At 43.0% G+C, this 20,288-nt stretch overlaps 1 protein-coding gene across 1 annotated transcript; it reads left to right on the top strand.

The window, feature by feature from the left end:
- Window positions 1-13,294: 13,294 nt before the first annotated feature.
- HEY1 (hes related family bHLH transcription factor with YRPW motif 1) lies at window positions 13,295-20,020 on the top strand. The gene is made up of 5 exons (XM_083360184.1): window positions 13,295-13,576; window positions 14,314-14,389; window positions 14,501-14,584; window positions 14,697-14,778; window positions 16,958-20,020. Exons 1-5 carry the CDS (start codon window positions 13,488-13,490, stop codon window positions 17,539-17,541), a joined length of 915 nt encoding a protein of 304 aa, XP_083216310.1. The 5' UTR covers window positions 13,295-13,487; the 3' UTR covers window positions 17,542-20,020.
- Window positions 20,021-20,288: the final 268 nt, after the last annotated feature.

The raw sequence follows: 20,288 nt of genomic DNA, 5'->3' as shown, positions 1-20,288 counted from the left end.
AACATAACCTGATCATTCTAAATCATACTTACAAAAAATATTACTGTCAGAAAGATCTTAGGAATCGTCCCATGTGTTAGACACAAAATTGATGATAATTTCATCAGTTATGGCTGGTCTTCAAAGCTGGTAACACTGATGTAGCATAGTTCTGCAAAATCCTCACAGGTACCTTCTGCATAGCGATTCAGTTTTCCCTTTCAAGGATAAATTTTAGTTTCTTAGCCAAAATGTCTAATCATTATGTTTAATGGAAGATATATATCAGGGGTCTTCAAACTTGGCCCTTTTATGACTTGTGGACTTCAACTCCCAGAATTCCTCAGACAGCGTGCCTGGCTGAGAAATTCTGGGAGTTGAAGTCACAAGTCATAACAGGGCCAAGTTTGAAGACCCCTGATATATAGGATGCAAAGGTGTATCATGAGACAGAGCAAATTTAAGGTAAAATTACTAGTATGGCTTCTGTATGTAAAATGGGAGTGAATACCTCAGCATCATTTTTTTTTACTTTGCCTCAGTAAGCATAATGGGTTAGGAGAGCCTTGGTATAATGTGCATTTCAAACATTTAATCCAATTAAAACTGGTTGTAAGAACAGCATCACTTTATACAGCACTGATTACATAGCTGACACTGATTCTTTTCATACACAAAAATTGTTTTATTGAAGTAGTAGATGTTATATGCAAGTTGTTTCTCAGGCTCAGCTTTCCTAGTCAAGATATTATGGTATAAAAGCAATTCATAGAATTGATTGCTGAGACCCAAACAGTGGCTGGCAACCAATCAGAAGGATGAGGCTTTGTGGCCATATATACAGCATTAGAAAAGATCTGAGTGCATCACCCATACATTCTTCTCATTGGATCCCATCTCAATGCAGCTATTATTTACTTGACTGGATGGTGCTTATTTATCTGATCATCTTATTTACTTGACTGGATGGTGCTTATTTATCTGATCATCTTAAATGCCGAACAATACTTGACCACCTCTGTGGGTAAAGCCTGGGGCAGTTGCCCTGTTATCCCCTCCCCACTCTTAAAGAAAGGCCCTGTTTATGCTGTACACACATTTTACTGGAACTAATTTTCAAAGCAATATGATTGTGGTGGGGAAGAGAAGGAAGGACTTTTCAGTAGAGAAATGAATTAATCATCTTGCTCTAACAGGTTGCTAAAGAACAAGCAGTGACAGCTGCAAGAAGCCACTCAAAAGTTTGGAATGCTAAAAGCTGACCCAGCTGGGGCAGATTAGTAAAATGTGGGAAGGTGAGGCAATCAAAGGTGCACCATAAATTATTTTTATTACGTGCAGGATAGCATGGCAATATATTGTATTCTCCTTTGTGGCAGATAAGGAGCTAAAAGACTAAGAACTCTCCCTCCTTAAGTGTTTGATCTAAGGGTGCCATTTTTTTTTCTACCTCCGCTCACCCAGAGCAGATTCTTCTACCTTGAATTCTTGTCTGACAAACTGGGGAATTTTCTTTTCAGACACCTGCACGCTGAGAAAAGCTTTGTTCTCCTTTGGCTTTTCAGGCAGCTGTTCAAGGCAAAGCAGCATTCAATATAGGCAATTTTAATTTGACCTAATGAAATATGGTACAAGGAGACAAGCTGCATAAAAAGTGTAACTTGTTTTTTTTAACTTATTAACATGCTTTGCAATTGCTAATCAGCCCAACAAGAAAGGGGTGAACAGAGAAATGAGGCTGTGTTTATTTAGTAGTTAACAGAGTATTTGTGTCTATGTACACATTAATGTTTATAACAAGCTTTAGATCACGGGTGTCAAACCTGATTGTGTTATGTGATGTATTGTGACGTTTTTGCCTTTGTGGAGCTGGGCTGGGCATTGCCTGCGCATGATGCATCCAGCCTGCGGGCCGTCAGTTTGACACCCCTGCTTTAGATGACCAAAAGTAACAAAAAGTTGACTTGATCTGAACTGGTTTCACACAACTTTTTTCTTGCTGAAAATAATGGAATTTCAATGCATTCAATTGCTGCTGGCTTATGGTATGGATTGATTATACAATTATACAATATGCAATACTTTAGCTAGTCCCAGTTGTTGCCAGTAATAATATGTTGCATTTCCCAAAAAGGGATGAACAGAGATACCTGTAGCTGTTGAAAGTAAGAATTCACGACTTCTGGTTTGACATCACAGCGTGGACGGGCTCAGGAAGATGGGGCTCTATCTTCCGTGTTCAATTTCGCCCTGCTGGGGACCCTAAAAAGAGTCAAAAGTGGCCCCGAAGAGGTGACCCTAGTTGACTGTGGGAGGGCGGCAGTCCTTCCATTTTATCCAAGGAAGCCCTCCAAACCTGCAGGGGAAAGACTGGCTACATTCGTGTGGACAGTCAGAAGCTGCTGACAAGCAAAAAAATAAAGTCTCTTTATGACTTTAAGACTTTTTCCTGGGAAAAAAATGCCCAAAGCAAAGAATCCTCCCCGATGAGAGAGGGAAGGGGAATTTCCATCCCATTCCCTTACGAAAATAAAAGTGGCAAATTAATTGCTTGGGGGGAAAACAGAGAAAATTACAAGATTAATTTGGAAGCAATACACATATATAACTTTGAAATTTGGGGACTAAAAGTGCTTTTGAGATTTTTTTTTTTAAAGAGACTTAAAAAGCTTGAAATATAAGCTTGGATGTAAAAAACTGGAAGACAGTGTCAATGACATCTAGTGGCGAACTACAGCACTACAATTTATTATGCCTAAAGGAAACTTGGCTGGAAACCCAGACTCAGATAAGACTCTTTTTGTTTTCAGAAACGTTCACTTTTGAAGACTGCAGCTGGGAAAAGGGGAAAAAAACCTCTTGGTCTGCTTATCTGTGTGGCAGAGACAATAAAATATTTTGAAACTGGCCTGCCTGGACTATGGATATAAATACTGACTTTTAGAGCTGTTTCATGGAGCTATTTTTGTATATTGATTGAGTGCATTATTGATTGAGATGATGGAATACTTTGGGCTATAAACCTTTGATTAACGAACAATTTTTAATTGCTCCTCTCTCTGGACAGAAAGGATGTGTTTTTCATTGGACAGAAAAAAATGAAAAATTTGAACTTTACTTATATTTGCTGAGGGGAGACTTAAAGATGGACTGATAGGCCAGCTGGATAATTTGGAGTTCAAATGACAATTGACTGAAACTTTTTAAATCCCTAAATAGATTGGACTATAAAGATTACATACAAAAACAAAATGAATGTTCCATACTTAGTTTCAAATGGTAAAAAACCCATCCCTAACACCTGTCCCCAAAGTCCCCAGCTTAACATACCAACAAGAAAATGTTGATGAATTTCAGAAAAAAAAATCTGTTAAAATCAATACAAGACACAATTGCCTTAGCTCATGATGAGACTAAAAATAACATAAAGGAGATAAAAGAACAATTCTTTAATCTAAATCTACAAACTCAGAAAATAACTACAAAGAAGGAACTAGCAACCCAGAAAATAGAAAGAAAATCAGAGGAAACAGATCCAAAGATGGAGGACGTAAAGAAAGGAATTAACAGACAGACTTATACAAATGAAGAATTAGAAAATGTAATGATAATATCAGAAATGGAAAAGATATCTTACCTGTCAAGATCTCAGAACACACTCGAGGATAAGAAAGAAGAGTTGACTGAATGGAAGACAGAGCTGTTAGGAGACTTGTGGGAAATTGGAGAAGGAGGGAGGCTTTTAATGAATATCAGTGGGTTGAGCGTCCTTCCAAAAATACTTTAATCAAATTGTCTTACTTATTCCAAACAATATACATAAAAATGGAGAAAGAATTACTTGATGATTCAAATATGTTGACTTGGAAAGTTGGTTGGCAAAGGAAGAAAGCTAGAGTAAGACTGAAGACAATAGAGGTTTTGACCCATTAGATGGGATATTATACTATTAATCAGATGTTTGAACATGGCTGAGAATAGATAATTGTTAGAAATAGAAGTATTATTATAACTAGAAAGATCGGATTTATAATAGAATATTATATTTTGGTATGAGAAGGGAAATATGGAAATGCTAAGAGGGTTTGAATAAGGGAAGGTTTGGTTACCCAAAAACAAATTATTATGAGAAATTATAAGCAATAGAGACATTTTGAATACTGATGGGAAATTAATTTTTTTAAAAAAGCAGGAAAAACAGGATATTAATTGAACAAATGGATATTAAGTGCAAATTCAATTAAGATATATTTTGGTTAGAAAAGATATTTTAAACAGATTATTGATATTATTAGGAAAATGTAACAAAGATGTTGATATTCAGTTGTATATGTATTAACAACAATAGGAATTGTTTTTGCCTAATGTGGGAAAGTACTACCAGAAGAAGAGAGAAAGCATTGGATGGTGTAATATTGGGCCTAGATTGAAGAAATTAATATCTCCACTAATGGACCCAGACAACACGTTGTTTATTAAGTACTTATTTATGATTGTAAAACTAGAAAATTAATAAAATATTTCTATATATTATATAAAAGTAAGAATTCACTGTATTGGCTACTACAAATAAATTTTAAGCTTTTTTTTTTAAACCTACACAAGTTACAGGAGCAGACAAAACTAAAAGCAAAGCAAATCCTTGGATTACAAAAGGGCAGAAATCAATGCATGAGGAAATCCCCGAGGGCTATAACAGAGAACACTTTCCCTTGTGGATACAGGAAATATCTGGTAGCCCTTCTTTTTTTAAAAAAAAAATCCTTTTTTTCTTAAGGATATTACCACTGATCCATCCAGACTACTAAGCAGAGGAAAAGTAGGAAAGCTTTACTAAGATTTCAATTTCAATTTCCTGCTGTTTTAGACATACACTACACAAATGGTGGGGTAAGCCTAAAACACAATATATTTTAAGAACTCTTGCTATCACACTCAGAAAAAAAAGTACATCAGATCACTCTTGTTCACAGTGCAAACCCATCCTGCTATGTGAATATAAACAGTAAATGTGATCTATGAATACTGGTAGTTTATTTACTCCTGAGATAAAGGGCTTGGAACTTAACAGATATAATACAGACAGTAGATAAAGAGTGTCTTGCTAATCTCTTTTGATCTTAAGGGGCCTGCAGGAACACCAGGGATAGTCAAAAAGGAATAGTTAAAAAAGCAAGATGGCAGCCATGGCAGCATCACACCTTTTTATGTGCCAGCAGGATGTTGATCACATGGTTGCTGCTGCTGCTGCTGCGGATTTTTTGAGTTCCGTTCTGCAAGCCCTGATGAATTTGTAAGGGAAATTGAGAAGCCACAAATATCTAATCAATCATGCGTTCTTGCCTCTTGCCTAAATCTTGAGTGTTCCTTTCAGAGTTTTATAATTATGTATAAGGATTTGTACATTTATTGCAGGCACGGCTATCACAAATCTGTTATTTATGGGAAGAAACTGGGGAATTTGTTCTGAATTCCAATGAAAACAGGACTCTTTATTTGGGACTCCGGCCCTACCTTGTTGATCACTAGTATCCATATATATCTGCCCAGACACTCTGAATCCTTCAGGTAGCCTGCTGGAAAGCAAAACACCCCTCAGCCAAACAGCACAGTGATAAATAGTTTCACAAGAAGTCAGAAAACTTGCAGTGCTATAAACACGTTTAAAATTTCCAAGTGGGCTTCACAGCTACTAGACGCGGCGTGGCGTCTCCGGCCCGCACCCTGGGTACCAACGGTGTCTCCGTGCCGATCAATAACCTAAAGACGCCACGATGCAGCTGACCAGTGGAGATGACGGTGACTAGACCACCGAGGCCATCATCATCTTGCTTCCACCAGCTCCGAACCCCCTGCCCTCCCTCGCCCCACAGGACATGATGGGCCTGGGTGCAAGCCACGGTGACAGAGTGGCCTGTCCTACACCTGCAGCCCCATAGAGGTGAGAGCTCTATGGGGTATGCTTCACCCAGAGTGGGTCCTGGACCACCCCCAGAAGCAGAGTCACAACCCATCGTGAGAGGATGGGGAGTGGCCTGCTTCTGGGGTTCACCCAGCCAAGTGGCAGTGGTTGGATGACGGTCCAGATATCCACCTACCCGACTCGACCCTCCTTCCAATGCTCCACCCAGGGGACCGCCTTCCCAATGCTTCCCAATGCTCCCTATGCTTCTCCAATATTCAAGCATAGATCTACTCGCCCTCAGGAGTTCCCCCCTCTCCTGGGTTCGTCCTGCCTTCAATACATCGAACCTCGATGACGGGCCCGACCATTGGGCCTCTGAGAGATGGCCAGGCAGGGTCAGGGGCCTGCATCACAAGACCAACAAGAGGCCCCTGGTTAAGTTTCTACTCAAGTTTTTTGTCGGGTTAGGGAGGGGGCGGGAAAAGACTATGGTTGCTCGGGAAAGGCAGGCCTTCCAGCTACCATATCGCAGACCAGGCCTACGACCATTCGCGATGGTGAAAAACGAGGACCAGTCGCCGACAAAACCCAGTGGCGAACTGACAAACAACCTATTCCCAGGATGGTGGGGAACGGCAGAAGGTACACAAACAGAGGGCCGTATCGTCACCGGGAGTGTCATCTCCGCTCTGTGCAAGTGGTGAGACGCTCCGACCCTCTGTACTTCCCCGGAGGACCCGGGAGCGAAGGTGTGCAGCCTCCTATGCTAAGGCTGGTCTACCTGAATGCCAGGTCCGTAGCTAACAAGGCTCACCTCGTTCGTGACCTAGTGGAGAGCGAGCACGCGGACCTGGCTTGCATCACGGAAACCTGGCTGGGCCCAGAGGGTGGTGTCCCCCTGGTTGACCTCTGCCCGCCAGGTTTCCAGGTGCTGCACCAGCCTCGGACCCATGGGAGGGGCGGGGGAGTGGCAGTTATCATCAGGGAGTCCCTTAGCCCGCGAGAGACCACCGTCCCTCAGATGGTTGGGTGTGAGTCTCTCCTTCTGAGATATGGCCCGGGGGCGCAGTTGGGCCTGCTGCTGGCATACCTACCACCTAATCGTGCAGCGGCAGCCCTGCCCGAGCTACTCGATGTCCTCTCAGGGTTGGTGGTTGAATTCCCAAAACTCATGGTCTTGGGCGACTTTAACCTACCATCCCTGGGAGGATCGTCCGAACTGGCTCGGGAGTTCATGGCTTCCATGGCGGCCATGGACCTGTCGCAAATAATTTCTGGACCGACTCATGAGGGAGGCCACACCCCAGACTTGGTGTTCTTGTCTGGACGGTGGCGTGATGATATCGGTGGGGGTGCCACGACTGTTACGCCCCTGTCATGGACCGATCATCACCTTCTACGGCTAGACTTCCCCTTTGCCACTCCCCGCCGTGGGTGCACGGTGCCAACCAGATGGTACCGCCCTAGGCGCCTAATGGACCCTGATAGGTTCCAGGCAGCGCTTGGGGACGCACATGCACTCCCTGCTCACAGCTCGGCGGATGCCTTAGTGGAAGCCTGGGAAAAGGCAGCCACGGAGGCTCTGGACCGAGTTGTACCCATGCGGCCTCTGACCCGGCGCAGATCCCAGCGAGCCCCGTGGTTCACCACGGAGCTCCGGGAGATGAAGCGTCGGAGACGGGGCCTAGAGAGCCGTTGGAGATCCAGTCGATCCGAATCCGACCGATTGCGATTAAGAATCCTCACCAGGTCTTATCTCGCTGCGATAAGGGTGGCAAAATCCAACTACTTTTCCACCCTCATCGCGTCCGCAGATAATCGCCCGGCTGCCTTGTTCAGGGTGACTCGCTCCCTACTGAACCAAGAGGTGAGGGAGGAACCCTTGCAGGGTCGAGCCGAGGAATTCGGTCAATATCTGCTGGATAAAATTGCTCGGATTCGAACCGGCCTGGACTCCAACTGGGCTGAGTTGGAAGAACAAGACATGGACAGTCTTGTCAACGTCATCTGGGAGGAATTTGATCCTGTGACTCCTAAGAAAGTGGACAGGATTATGAGGAGGTTGAGCTCCTCCACATGCTTACTGGACCCGTGCCCTTCCTGGCTGGCTTATGCGGCTCGAGAGGGGACACGAGGCTGGTTCCTGGTGGTCATCTCCGCTTCTCTGAGTGAGGGTCACTTCCCCACCGCCTTGAAGGAGGCGGTGGTGAGACCTCTCCTCAAGAAGCCCACCTTGGACCCATCCTCATTGAATAACTTTCGTCCAGTCTCCAATCTTCGCTTCCTTGCGAAGGTTGTTGAGAGCGTGGTGGCGCACCAACTTCCTCAGGTCCTGGATGAAGCGGTTTATCTAGACCCGTGCCAATCGGGCTTCAGGCCGGGCTACAGCACGGAGACGGCATTGGTCGCTCTGATGAATGATCTCTGGAGAGCCCGGGACAGGGGCCATTCCTCTGTCCTAGTCTTATTAGACCTTTCGGCGGCTTTCGATACCATCGACCATGGTATCTTGCTGCGGCGCCTCAGGGGACTGGGAGTGGGAGGCACGGTTCTGCGTTGGTTCTCCTCCTTTCTCCAGGGTCGCTCGCAGTCGGTGCTGGCAGGGGGACAGAGGTCGACTCCGAGGCCGCTCGTTTGCGGAGTCCCTCAGGGGTCGGTCCTCTCGCCTCTCCTGTTCAACATCTACATGAAACCGCTGGGTGAGATCATTCGTAGCTTTGGAGTAGGGTACCATCAGTATGCTGATGACACCCAGCTTTTCATCTCAACTCCAAACAACATCAGTGATGCCCTTGACGTGATGTCCCGCTGCCTGAAAGTGGTCCGGGAATGGATGGGGAGGAACAGGCTTCAACTGAACCCGGACAAGACTGAATGGCTGTACATACCGGCAAGCCAGGTTACTCAGAGCATCCCATCCCTTAACATCGGGGATGAGTTACTACCCCCTGTTGATAGGGCCCACAACCTGGGTGTCCTCCTAGACTCGCAGCTCTCCCTGGAAGACCACATAGGAGCTGTGACCAAGGGGGCCTTCTCCCGGGTTCGACTGGTGCGCCAACTACGGCCTTATCTGGACCTTGATGCCTTACGTACAGTCACCCATGCCCTTGTGACCTCTCGCCTAGACTACTGTAACGCTCTCTACATGGGGCTGCCCTTGAGATCCACTCGGAAGCTTCAACTGGTGCAAAGTGCAGCGGCACGGACACTTTTGGGAGCCTCCCGATACTCCCATATCACACCTCTCCTCCGTGCGCTGCACTGGCTTCCAGTTGCCTTCCGGGTGAAGTTCAAGGTGCTAACAATGACATACAAAGCCCTACATGGCATGGGTCCGGACTACCTATGGGAGCACCTTCTGCCAATGTCAACACCCCACCGCCCTGTGCGCTCCCACAGAGAGGGCCTCCTCAGGGTGCCACCACTCAAGGAATGTCGGCTGGTGGCCCCCAGGGGGAGGGCATTCTCAGTGGGTGCGCCAGCCCTCTGGAACTGCTTACCAACTGAAATCCGGATGGCCCCCGACCTCCGCACCTTCCGGCGCGACTAGAAGACTTACCTATTCCAGCAGTCCGGCCTGGCCTGATAGCTCTAATTGGGGTCCCAGTTTGTTTTGTTTTGTTTATTGTTTTTCAGTACTGTTCATTATGTTTGCCTACCTTACTCTGTACACCGCCCCGAGTCCCTCGGGAGAAGGGCGGTTTATAAAAACAAACAAATAAATAAATAAATAAATAAATAATCATCTCACTTATCTGAAATTAAAAATATATTCATAAATAAAAGTCCATCAGATTCACATTAGCTTATAAGGTAAGAGTAGTTTCTGCTGATGATATTGAAGCAATTATACAAGTTGCTACTAGCTTTAGCTTGTTCAGTTCCTAGCAGATTGATACACACACACACACACACACACACACACACACACACACATATATATATACACAATATATTAGGCTAGTACCATTCTAAAATAATGTAAGCATTTCAAATACATAAAAATAGAAAAAAAGGAAAAAAAGGAAATATATCAGAATCAAGAAGAGTTTTCATTTTCTCATTTGTGGTTTAAAAACTGTTAGATTTCCAGTACCACAGATTCCTTCCCTTTAAAGAAACGGTCATGGGGCAGGCAAGAGAAGCAAGGGGTTGGATCAGTTTTCTTACAGACCTCTAGGAAGTGATCTTTCAGCTGTTGCTGTAACCACACATCTCCCCAGAAAAGCAGTGGCTCCAGATAATTAGCACAGGTGATGGGAATAGGAAACAAAAGCCCAAACAATAGTAGCGTGGGAACACAGCATGAACAACGATTACACCACTCTAAAATAAATAAATAAATCCAACAATAGGCTATAACCTGCAAGTCAATAATTTGGGAATAATATTGAAAGCTTTGACTGGATTATTGCTCTAGCCTTACTGCCTCATACAACAGAGTCAATAAGACAAAATGGGATTCTTGTTTGTCCAGTTTGGGTCTGTTACCTTTAGTTTTAATTCTGGGTGGTGTAGCTGTACCCCTGAAGGAGCAGGTCCTTGATTGTGGGGTTCCACTTGGACTCAGCTACTGGTAGATGGGCAGGTGGAGGCTACGACCAGATAAGGTGATGCCTAGTTTCAACTGGTGCAATAGTTGGAAGCTTACTTGGAATTGAAGGCCTTGCCTGTGCTGACTCATGTTCTTCTTACTATGTGTCTAGATTATCTCAATGCACTTTATATGGAAATTCCTTTGAACCCCACTCAGCAACTGCAGTTAATCCAAAATGCAGGGCGCCTACTATTGACCAGGGAGGATATGTAGGGCATTCCCCTATAATTCATATCAAACAGCTGATAGAAAAAGATGGATCTACTTTATTTTGACTTATTATAAGCAGTTAATATTTTGTCTGTTTTTTTTTTAAAAAAAAGGTATTTGGGATTTTTTTTTTACATATTGTTTCTAGCTTCACCTATTTGACATCACAAACCTACCCACTGCTTATATGTGGCACTTGGATTACTCCCTTCCCTCCGTTGATGTGGCTCTTGGGCAATGAACAATTGCCTGCCTCTTATTGTCTGCAGCAGAAATATTGGTACCTGTCAATGATGTGGGAATGTCAGCAACCCAAAGGAGAATAAAAGCTTGATAGAAGATCTTCTGTGCTCTTCTTCTTTTGAGCAGAAAAACCGTGCAAGAGAAATACGTTTTCAAAGTTTTTAGTGTACTTGCAAGAGCAAAGGTCAATAGTAGTGGGTTTCCTGTTCAGGAAGCCTTAAAGCATCCCCCTCTCTTTTCAGTGTTATTTTGACTGAGTGATAAAACAGCCTCCTGGAGGAGGAAATAGAAAAGGGCAGGAAATGCATCCAAAAATAAACATTGACCTCCAATGTTGGCTAAGAAAATGACACTTTCAGGGCTGACCCTGTGCTTCCCGGAAAAGAGTTCAGCTGCCTTATTAGCTGTGAACCCCAAACAATCAAGCTTGCCCTGAAGGTTTAGCCAGTGGTTTCTGTATCTAAGGTGCGTAAGGAGAATTGGAACAACAGGGGGCTGGGAAATGGGCCAATCCCTCAAGTCTGCTGCATTCAGACAGTTTTTAAGCTTCTGAAACTACTCTTTGGGGATATGAGCACCATATGGGAAAGAAATCTGCCAGGCCTGAACATCTGATCTTGCTTAGGCCCCAAACTCAAGATCAGAAGGACAGTTTTAAAGGATTTCTAAACAATAAAGCAGCCATTTCCAACTTAGTTCTCTTTGGATATGTTGGGCTACAGCTCCCTCCTCTTCGTTAGCCTAGCTCAGGGGTAGGCAACCTCGGCTCTTTTATGACTCATGGACTTCAACTCCCAGAGTTCCTGAGTCAGCTAATTCTGGGAGTTGAAGTCCATGAGTCATAAAAGAGCCGAGGTTGCCTACCCCTGGCCTAGCCATTGGTCACAGTTTGGGAATAAGAGAAAATGCTGGGTATCAGGCTAGTTTGAAAATAATTTCATTTTGGTATGTTGTTGTATAGAACACAATTACAGTAGCCAAAATTAGGTGTCAGGCTAGGATCTAGTAAAATAGCCTGCCAATTCCAGGGAACAATTCTCTTCGGCACCTAATTCATCTGCAAGTATTATACTAACATGCCTAGATATTGTCTCCGAAACTTCCTTTTGAAGTTTCCACCAGAAGCTAAAAAATCTCAAGAGGTCTCTTAGGTCAATCAGAGGACACAGCATAGCAGATGTGTTCTTTGTAAAATCATTCTAGGTAATTTCCATTTAACAAGAATATTTTTTACGAGCATATGTACATATGGATTTCTACTTTTGGGTGCTAACACACAAGTGGCAGTGAAAGCTGAATATTACATGACACAGAACTGTAATTGTGTCACTGTACAAGCGGAACAGCCTTTTCCTTTTTCCACAAGAAAGCAGTAAATGCTGAATTTCCAATTTGATCAATAGTTCATCTTTATAATCCAATCTATATTAGATGTTTTTAAAACATTATTCAGATCTGTGAGGATTCTGATGTATTTCTGATGGTGTTCCCAGCAGCCGATTTCCATCTCTCTTAATTTACAAAACTAGAAGCGGACGGTCTGCATTATCAAATGGTTATTTTAGCTACGTATATACTACATTTATTTCCTGCACCCTTGGTGGCATTTGTATGGGCGAAGAGACTCCAAGGAAAAGCACTGAGGGACGTTCCCGTCGCAAAACGACAGGCGGCATCTATTAATGTCTGCTAAGCTAAAGCGAGCTAGTTAGGAGTATAGCCTGTAATTCGCCAGTGCTGCTGAACTTGGGACGAAATCTTCGCCAGAAGTTATTTCTCGCAAATGGCGGGCCCGGAGGCCAGAGGATTCGGAGTTGCCAAACGCTGCCTCGGCCCGCCCCCGGTTGGGCTCAGAGCCGCGGCGCTTTGTGAACTCGGTGGTAGAGCACAGGGCAGCCAAAGCCGACGGCCCAAGTGCCATCGCCGCTCCACCCCGCGCCCAGGGGAGGTTCACACGCGGCAGCCGCCGCTCATGCACGCCCCGCTCAGCGCCGTCGCCGCCGCCAGCCCCGCTTGGCCGCCAGCCGGGTACAGAGCAACTTTCCCACGGCCGCCCAGCCACGCGTGTGGCTCTGCAAGCGCCCAACTGGCTTCCGGCCCAGCCAATTGCAGAAAGGAGAAGCGGCGGGACACAAGAGGGGGAAGAACGGCGGCTCCCAACTCGGCCAGGGAGCCAATCCGAACCCTATCAGCCAATGGGAATCAGCAGTCAGAGAGGGCGTGTCATTGAGTGATTTTCTTGTCAACGGGGATTGGCCGGCCTCGGCAAAGTTGAACCAATTAGATGAGGCGGGAGAGGGAATGGTTACACAGAAGTCTTATGCGGCCGGGAGCGCCTGGCGCGCCTCTCTGACTGCCCACCCCTCCCTCGGGTAAGAGGCGAAGCGTGGGAACGGGATGGGGGAGACGGAGGGAGCGAGGTGGCGGCTGCAACGAGCGCACTGAGCTGGCACCAGGGAATCGCCACCCACTCGCTCATTCACACGGGCGGGAAGCGGAACTCTTTCCCCCATCTTTCTCTTTGGACTGGTATCTGGACGGTCCGGCAGCATGAAGCGGGCACACCCGGACTACAGCTCCTCCGACAGCGAGCTGGACGAACCCATCGAAGTGGAAAAGGAGAGTGCGGACGAGAACGGGTGAGGGCGCCGGGAAAAATCGGTCGCACGCGTAAGCAGGGAGGCGGGCAGGCAGGCAGGGTCGCTTTTTGGCCCTTCGTCTTACTGCCGCAGCGACATTTTGCTCCACGGGTGCTTGTTGCGTGTATGCTGCGTGATATCTCGCCTCCCGGTAAGCGACACCATATATCCATGTAGGCAAGCTGCAGAGCCGTCCTCACTCATCATAAAGCTAAAAGTTATGCCTACTTGCCTAAACCCCGTCGAACCCAGCGAAACTCACTTCCGAATCAATCGGTTTCGAATCGGGTACCGCTACTCACTAGAAAGCCGGCTAGCGCTGTACTGGATTGAGTAAGATTTATTTCTAAATGAACTTGGTATCTAAAGCGAGAAACAGAGAAGGGCAGTCAGAGCTGCCTGTGCACCCAGTTTCACTTAGACGTTATGGCCAAGAAGGAGCACTCTGCACATGCTTGAGGCAGCCTTTCTGGGTCTTAACACTTTTTCTAAGACTTTAACCAGTAATACATACTGGTTGGCACAGGACTGGTCTAGCAGATCTTGGCTCTCTAAGCAGGAAGCAGTGGATGGTGTTAGGCATCAGAGTTACCTGGAAATAACATTACTATCTATTCTGCACCCATTTGCACACCTACACGTGCGTCTAGTGTAGTAATTTGTAGGGGTTGCAATAGTGTCCCAATAGTGTTTCTGTTTTGGATCTGTAGTGACTTCTTCCTTCTTGCTGTTTTTAGAAATTTGAGCTCTGCTCCAGGTTCAATGTCGCCAAACACCACTTCCCAGATCTTGGCAAGAAAAAGACGTAGAGGTGTAAGTTTTTTTCCTCTTGAATTGCTCTGATATATGAACATTTACCCCCCCTCTCCCCCCCACACTGCCCAGTATTTCCTCTGGGGAAAAAAACACACCCTTTCCTTTCAGATTATTGAGAAGCGTCGCCGTGATCGAATCAACAATAGCCTATCGGAGTTAAGGAGGCTGGTGCCTAGTGCTTTTGAAAAGCAGGTAAGTTTGAGGGAGTTCACTACTGCAATTTAGTGTCACTGTCTTGTTCTCTGATTCTCTCTCTGCTGGGGCCCAACTGCCTTTACACTGACATTTGTCTTTACTTTCTTAGGGCTCAGCCAAATTGGAGAAAGCTGAAATCTTGCAGATGACAGTAGATCATCTGAAAATGTTGCACACAGCAGGAGGAAAAGGTAAGACTTTTTTTGGGGTCTAATATTGGCAGTTAATTATCGGAACTGAAGATCAACAGGATTAGCTGGAAGCTGAAACAGAGAGTAGCTGTGTTCTCCCAAGTGTATTCCTTATATTGTTTAAGCAACACTATTGTGATTGTGGGAGCTCAAAAGATTTGCAGAAATACAATACCTTTTGTACGGAAAGAGGTTGGTGGGAGAACTCCAAAAAGAGGTTGGTATGAATAGAGTAGTACACTCAGTGGATAGAATGCTGTCTTGGGTGGGGATAATGCAAATTTCAGTAGTGGAGAATGAAATTGGAATGGAATCTTTTTGAAAAGAAGAAACTACATTGGAGCATTTTATAGTGTAGTTACTTAGTACTGCATGGCCCAGTACAGTAGGGCCACAATATATATATCTAGTAGGGGCAAGTGACAAAACAAGTGTTATGATGTAATGGTGCAAGTCCTATGACTTACATACTTGGATCTACTGTTTAGATCAGACATGTCAAACTCGCTACATTATGTGACGTCACACAACTTATCGGGAGAGTTTTGCCATTGCCGCCAATGGGGTGGGTGTGGCTTCCGAATGACGCATCCGGCCTGCGGGCCGGCAGTTTGACACCCCTGGTTTAGATGCAAGTGTGAAAGAATAAGGTTTACAGTGTGATGCCTTAACAAACATTTTGTCATTTTTGTGGTTCATACTAGATGCCATATTTTAAGTTACCGTATCTCTGTGCTGATAACTGCTATAGTTTCTTAGTGGGTCAAAAAACCAGGATACTACACAGATATAATAAGTTTGTAGTTGCAAATCATGGAAGAGCACAGATACAAGAAAATGGTGTGATTTCCTAACAATAATGTACTGTTTACTGATGCATCCTTGTAATAAGCTGGTACACAGTAGCGCAATTTATAGGCTGTAATTTGCATCCTATTAACTGGAGAATACTCTTATTAAAAATCAGAGTTGTTGCTCCAGAGTGTTCAGATGAGATTCCCTCATTTGGCAACATCCAGAAATGTATGACTAAAATTTCCATACTAGTTATAGAGTATGGGAATTGTAATCCAATTTATTTGACACTCTAGACTGTGGGTTATAAGTAGTGATTGCATTTCTTTTGCTGACCATAAATGTTTGTTAATTATATTATGATAATACTGTAACCAGTTCATTGTGATTTTCTGAAGATAAAATTTTGGTTCCTTGAGGCCCCTTTATCAGAGTGAGGCTGGAATTGAACTGCACATTGTAACTTCTTAGAGCCCAAGGGATAGGGATAATTCAGTAAACAGTGATTAAACATTTTGTTAGTGTACTGGGTTGGGTTTACTCATTTCTAAGTAAACATGGATAGTAAAAATGCATGCCATTCAAGGTTCACTTACTTGGACGAAAGATTTATTAGAAGCAATGGCCTTTTTTCTGAGCAGATGTCTAAGACTGCATTAAGACACAGATTAAGTTCCTACCTTGAATCTCATCCTCAGTTAGAAAATTTTAAACCCTGACTATTCTTAGCTTTGATATGTAGCTTATTAAAGATGCACTAAATTACAGGATGATTTTTTTAAAAAGGATCATGTACAATTTTTTTAGCTACAGTAATATTAACAGTACTCCTGTAAAGTAATCAAATACTATTATCTTCCACTCACCTCTGTAATAGGTTAATATCTGTTCTGCTAATGAGTTTTGTGTCTGTGCACATTTGAGTTGGATTTGGGGTTAAAAGTACGAAACACAGAGAAGAGGCAGATGAGATTCATAGTTCAGAACACACAAGTTCTGTAGTTCAAAGTGGGGCATATTTTTTCTTTACTGACCTTATAGTTTTATATTCTAGGCACAAGTGCAGCATGTAATTGCTATAATTGCTAAAACATTTATTATGCATCACATGTGGATGCATAATTTGTATGCAATTTGTTTTGATTTTTAATGGTATTTTATTTAGGGAAAATGATTGCTACTTGAATGAAGTAAATGTTTAAGATTTCCCTAAGATGAACGTGATGTGTTAAGGTTTGAGCATAATACAATATGGGAAGCCAGCTATTGCAGTTTATTAATCTGAGGTTAAAACAAAAGCACAGGACAATGTTAGCTGTGAACCCAGCCAATGGATGGGAACCCATTCTAATGACATCCCCCCCCATTTAATCCTTTCTTCTAGGCTATTTTGACGCTCATGCTCTCGCCATGGACTACCGGAGTCTAGGTTTTCGTGAGTGCTTGGCTGAAGTAGCCCGCTACCTTAGCATTATAGAGGGGCTGGATAGCTCCGATCCTCTTCGTGTACGCCTTGTGTCTCACCTGAATAATTACGCCTCTCAGCGGGAAGCAGCAAGTAGCTCACACAGTGGGCTTGGACAGATTCCTTGGGGCGGTGCTTTTGGACATCACCCTCACATCTCCCATCCTTTGTTGCTGCCTCAGAATGGGCGTGCCACTTCAAATGGTGCAGCAGCTTCTTCAGAAGGCCCTCACCAGAGCAGAAATGTGCCTCCCCATGCTGAGTCCTCTTCCTTGAGACTGCCCCCTAGTGGCACCATTGGACCAGTGCTCCCTGTGGTCACTTCCGCTTCTAAACTCTCCCCTCCCTTGCTTTCTTCCGTGGCCTCCTTATCTGCATTCCCTTTTTCCTTTGGTTCGTTCCACCTATTGTCTCCTAATGCTCTCGGCCCACCTGCCTCAGCACAGTCAGCCAGTCTGGGCAAACCCTACAGACCATGGGGGACCGAGATTGGAGCCTTTTAGGAACCAGGGTTACGTATGTGTGTATGGGGACTGTAAATATTCCTCTGAACTGTGGAGCTTCCAACTTTGGTTTGAACACTTTTAACAGTTTGGTGTTAAAGGTACAGTTTCAGTTTTAACAGGATCTGTACAAAAAGAGTTTCTCTTCTTCCCTTCCTCATCATTTATATTCTAGCAGACTGAATGCAGAGGCTTATCCAAATCTTTGAATTATAATAGATATTAATTTTAATGAATTATGCTGACTACTGTATGATGTTAGTCATATTTTCAAATATCATTTGTCTGAAAGCACTGGTTTAAAAGAACCCTAGAATTTCTGTCTACATTATATATTATTTTTCTGTGCCAGGACTTTAACACACATGTTGCTCTGCATTGTTTGATTGTAGTTCTGAGATGTTTTTAAAACAAAATATTTTTTTAGCCATGTTCTGACTTCTGTAATTCTGAGCGCAACCATTGACAAATCAGATGAAACCACTGTACTGATTCCAAACTACGCACATTGTTGGCTTCTTTTATTTCCCAATATAACCCATGCTTTTTTGTGCTGAATTATGCCACTTTTTATGGGAACAAATTTCTGCAAGAGTCACAAAAAGTTTATAGATTGAAGTTTTTATTCTCTGCCCATTTTCTGTTTCTGCAATTAAGGCCATTAAATGAATCAGATTTGCTGCCTCAGTTCAAATAATTTATTTCCCATTGGATTTGGTGTGCCATTTATTCAGCGATCTCAATTGGAATGAAGATCACTAATTTAATTTGAAGCCATTATAGTTGCTTTCCTAGTTTTTATAAACAGAATGTTTCAGTCATTAAAGTTTTTTCAAGCTGGGTTTTTGAGAAAAAGACCTGCTAGCACTGTATTACATTAATCCTATTTCCCATTTATTTATGAAAATATCTTAATCAGATATTGCAGTTAACATTAGTAGATTCAGCCTAGCAATCTAATGGTTAAAAGAGATTGGTGACCACTTCGTCAGTTAAGTGTGAATAATTTAGATAGCATCTTACTCCATGTGATTATTTTTAACATGCTGATAAAGCAGGATATGAGGTCATTCCAGTAACTTTTTCCTGTTCTTCCCAAATTCCTTTTGCTTGTCTCATACCTTGAAGTCCTACTTATGACTCCCAAAACCAAGATGGTTTGATGAACAGATGAGAACTCATTTACGTTGGCTCGTGTTTCACTAGTGTAAAAATAAAACAATCTGTGTATTACAGTTTGTCATATACAGTCCCAGATATAACAATGGGAACTATGAAGGATACTATCATGCTGGGTTCTCTTCAACATGCAATTGATTTCCCTTGGAAAAGATACAAGAAGAAATAAGAATTTCCACTGACAGGTTAGTTCTGCTGGTGATTGGAGAAAATTGGATACCACCAGTTGTAAATTATAGAACAAAAAAGTTTTCAGAGCATCCATGGACATTTAGTCATTCCTGAAAAAAAAATAGGGTAAGGCATAAGTTATAATTAGCAAGTGTTGAGAAAGCTGAAGGCTTTCCTTAATTTCTCAGTAGGTCAGAACTGAAGCTTTATTTGGCAGCATTTCAGGACTTCCCATGTTTATAGTTCATGGTTCTTTATACATGTAATGCTCCATAATATCTTGAATTTGAAAATGTCAGTCCATAACAAAACTATACAGGAAAATGTGACATATATCCATTTAAAAGAACAAGCAAAATGAATACTGTGAATAATTTAAAAGATATTTTGTTTAAAGCTATATAATTTATCCTTTTGACTTAACCAAAACTTTTACATAATAGAATTTGAGAATTTTACCATGGGATCCACAAAGCAGATGAACATTAATAACAACAAAAATGGTTAATATACTGCAGTTTCTTTTTTTGTATGACATGTCTTCACTAAACATTGGAAAGCGGAATTAAATGAAATAAAACTGAGGGCATTAAAAAGGATTTCCTCAGTTTGGAAAGGACTGCTGTATATATTTTGGGCTGGTTTTATAACAATCTATTCTGTTCCTTAAAGATACTCAACAGAGTTTCACTCAGTTGGACTTGAATACTTTTGTACTTGTGTTGTGCCTAAATAAAAGAATAAGAACAATCAAGTTGATGGGAGGTTTATTTAATTAAACAAGATAAAAACTTTTCAACCTGTTACACCATTACTGTAATTTATTTGGGGTTGCTTTAAACATTTAATACTTTGTGTGTAATTTCCTATTGCATTGTGTGTCCTGATATTACTAGACCTTACAAAGAAAATATGCATTGTGAACCATTTTTAAAGCAATTTGATGTTTATGCACCAATGTTTTCATTGTTTGGTTAAGATGTGTATTTAATGTGAGTTCTCTACAATAACAATTTCTTTTTTACAGACTGCACATTAAATAATGTAAACTCTATATCAGATGAATTCAATTTGTGGTACTGGGAACTTGGTTAAATAAAATATTTATGTGCAAGGAGTATTGCAGCAGGCAAGGAAAGATTTTGAGCTGTTATGGTTAAAGAGAGCTCAGTTAAAAAGTGTGAATTCTGAGTTGCTTCCTTTCCAGTACAAGGACGTGGAATGTTCACCCATAATTAGAAATTAATGGAAATAATGTCTGTATTTACATTCATTGGAAAGGAATGGATCACAAGAGAGTAAGAGGGACACAGTGAGCCCTGCACATAGAACAGAATGAGCTGGCGCTGGTTGTTTGCCTAGTGTGCTGGCTTCTGGTAGCCAAAAGAATGGTAGCA

This window comes from Vipera ursinii, assembly GCF_947247035.1.
Source record: "Vipera ursinii genome assembly, chromosome: 3".
In the NCBI taxonomy this organism is placed as follows: domain Eukaryota; kingdom Metazoa; phylum Chordata; class Lepidosauria; order Squamata; family Viperidae; genus Vipera; species Vipera ursinii.
This window is presented reverse-complemented; position numbering and strand designations above follow the sequence as displayed.

Coding starts and splice junctions, on each gene's coding strand:
- HEY1 (XM_083360184.1), top strand. CDS start 13,488: ATGAAGCGGGCACACCCGGACTACAGCTCCTCCGACAGCGAGCTGGAC. Junction 14,390..14,500: donor CAAGAAAAAGACGTAGAGGT/GTAAGTTTTTTT, acceptor CTTTCCTTTCAG/ATTATTGAGAAGCGTCGCCG. Junction 14,585..14,696: donor CTAGTGCTTTTGAAAAGCAG/GTAAGTTTGAGG, acceptor TTACTTTCTTAG/GGCTCAGCCAAATTGGAGAA.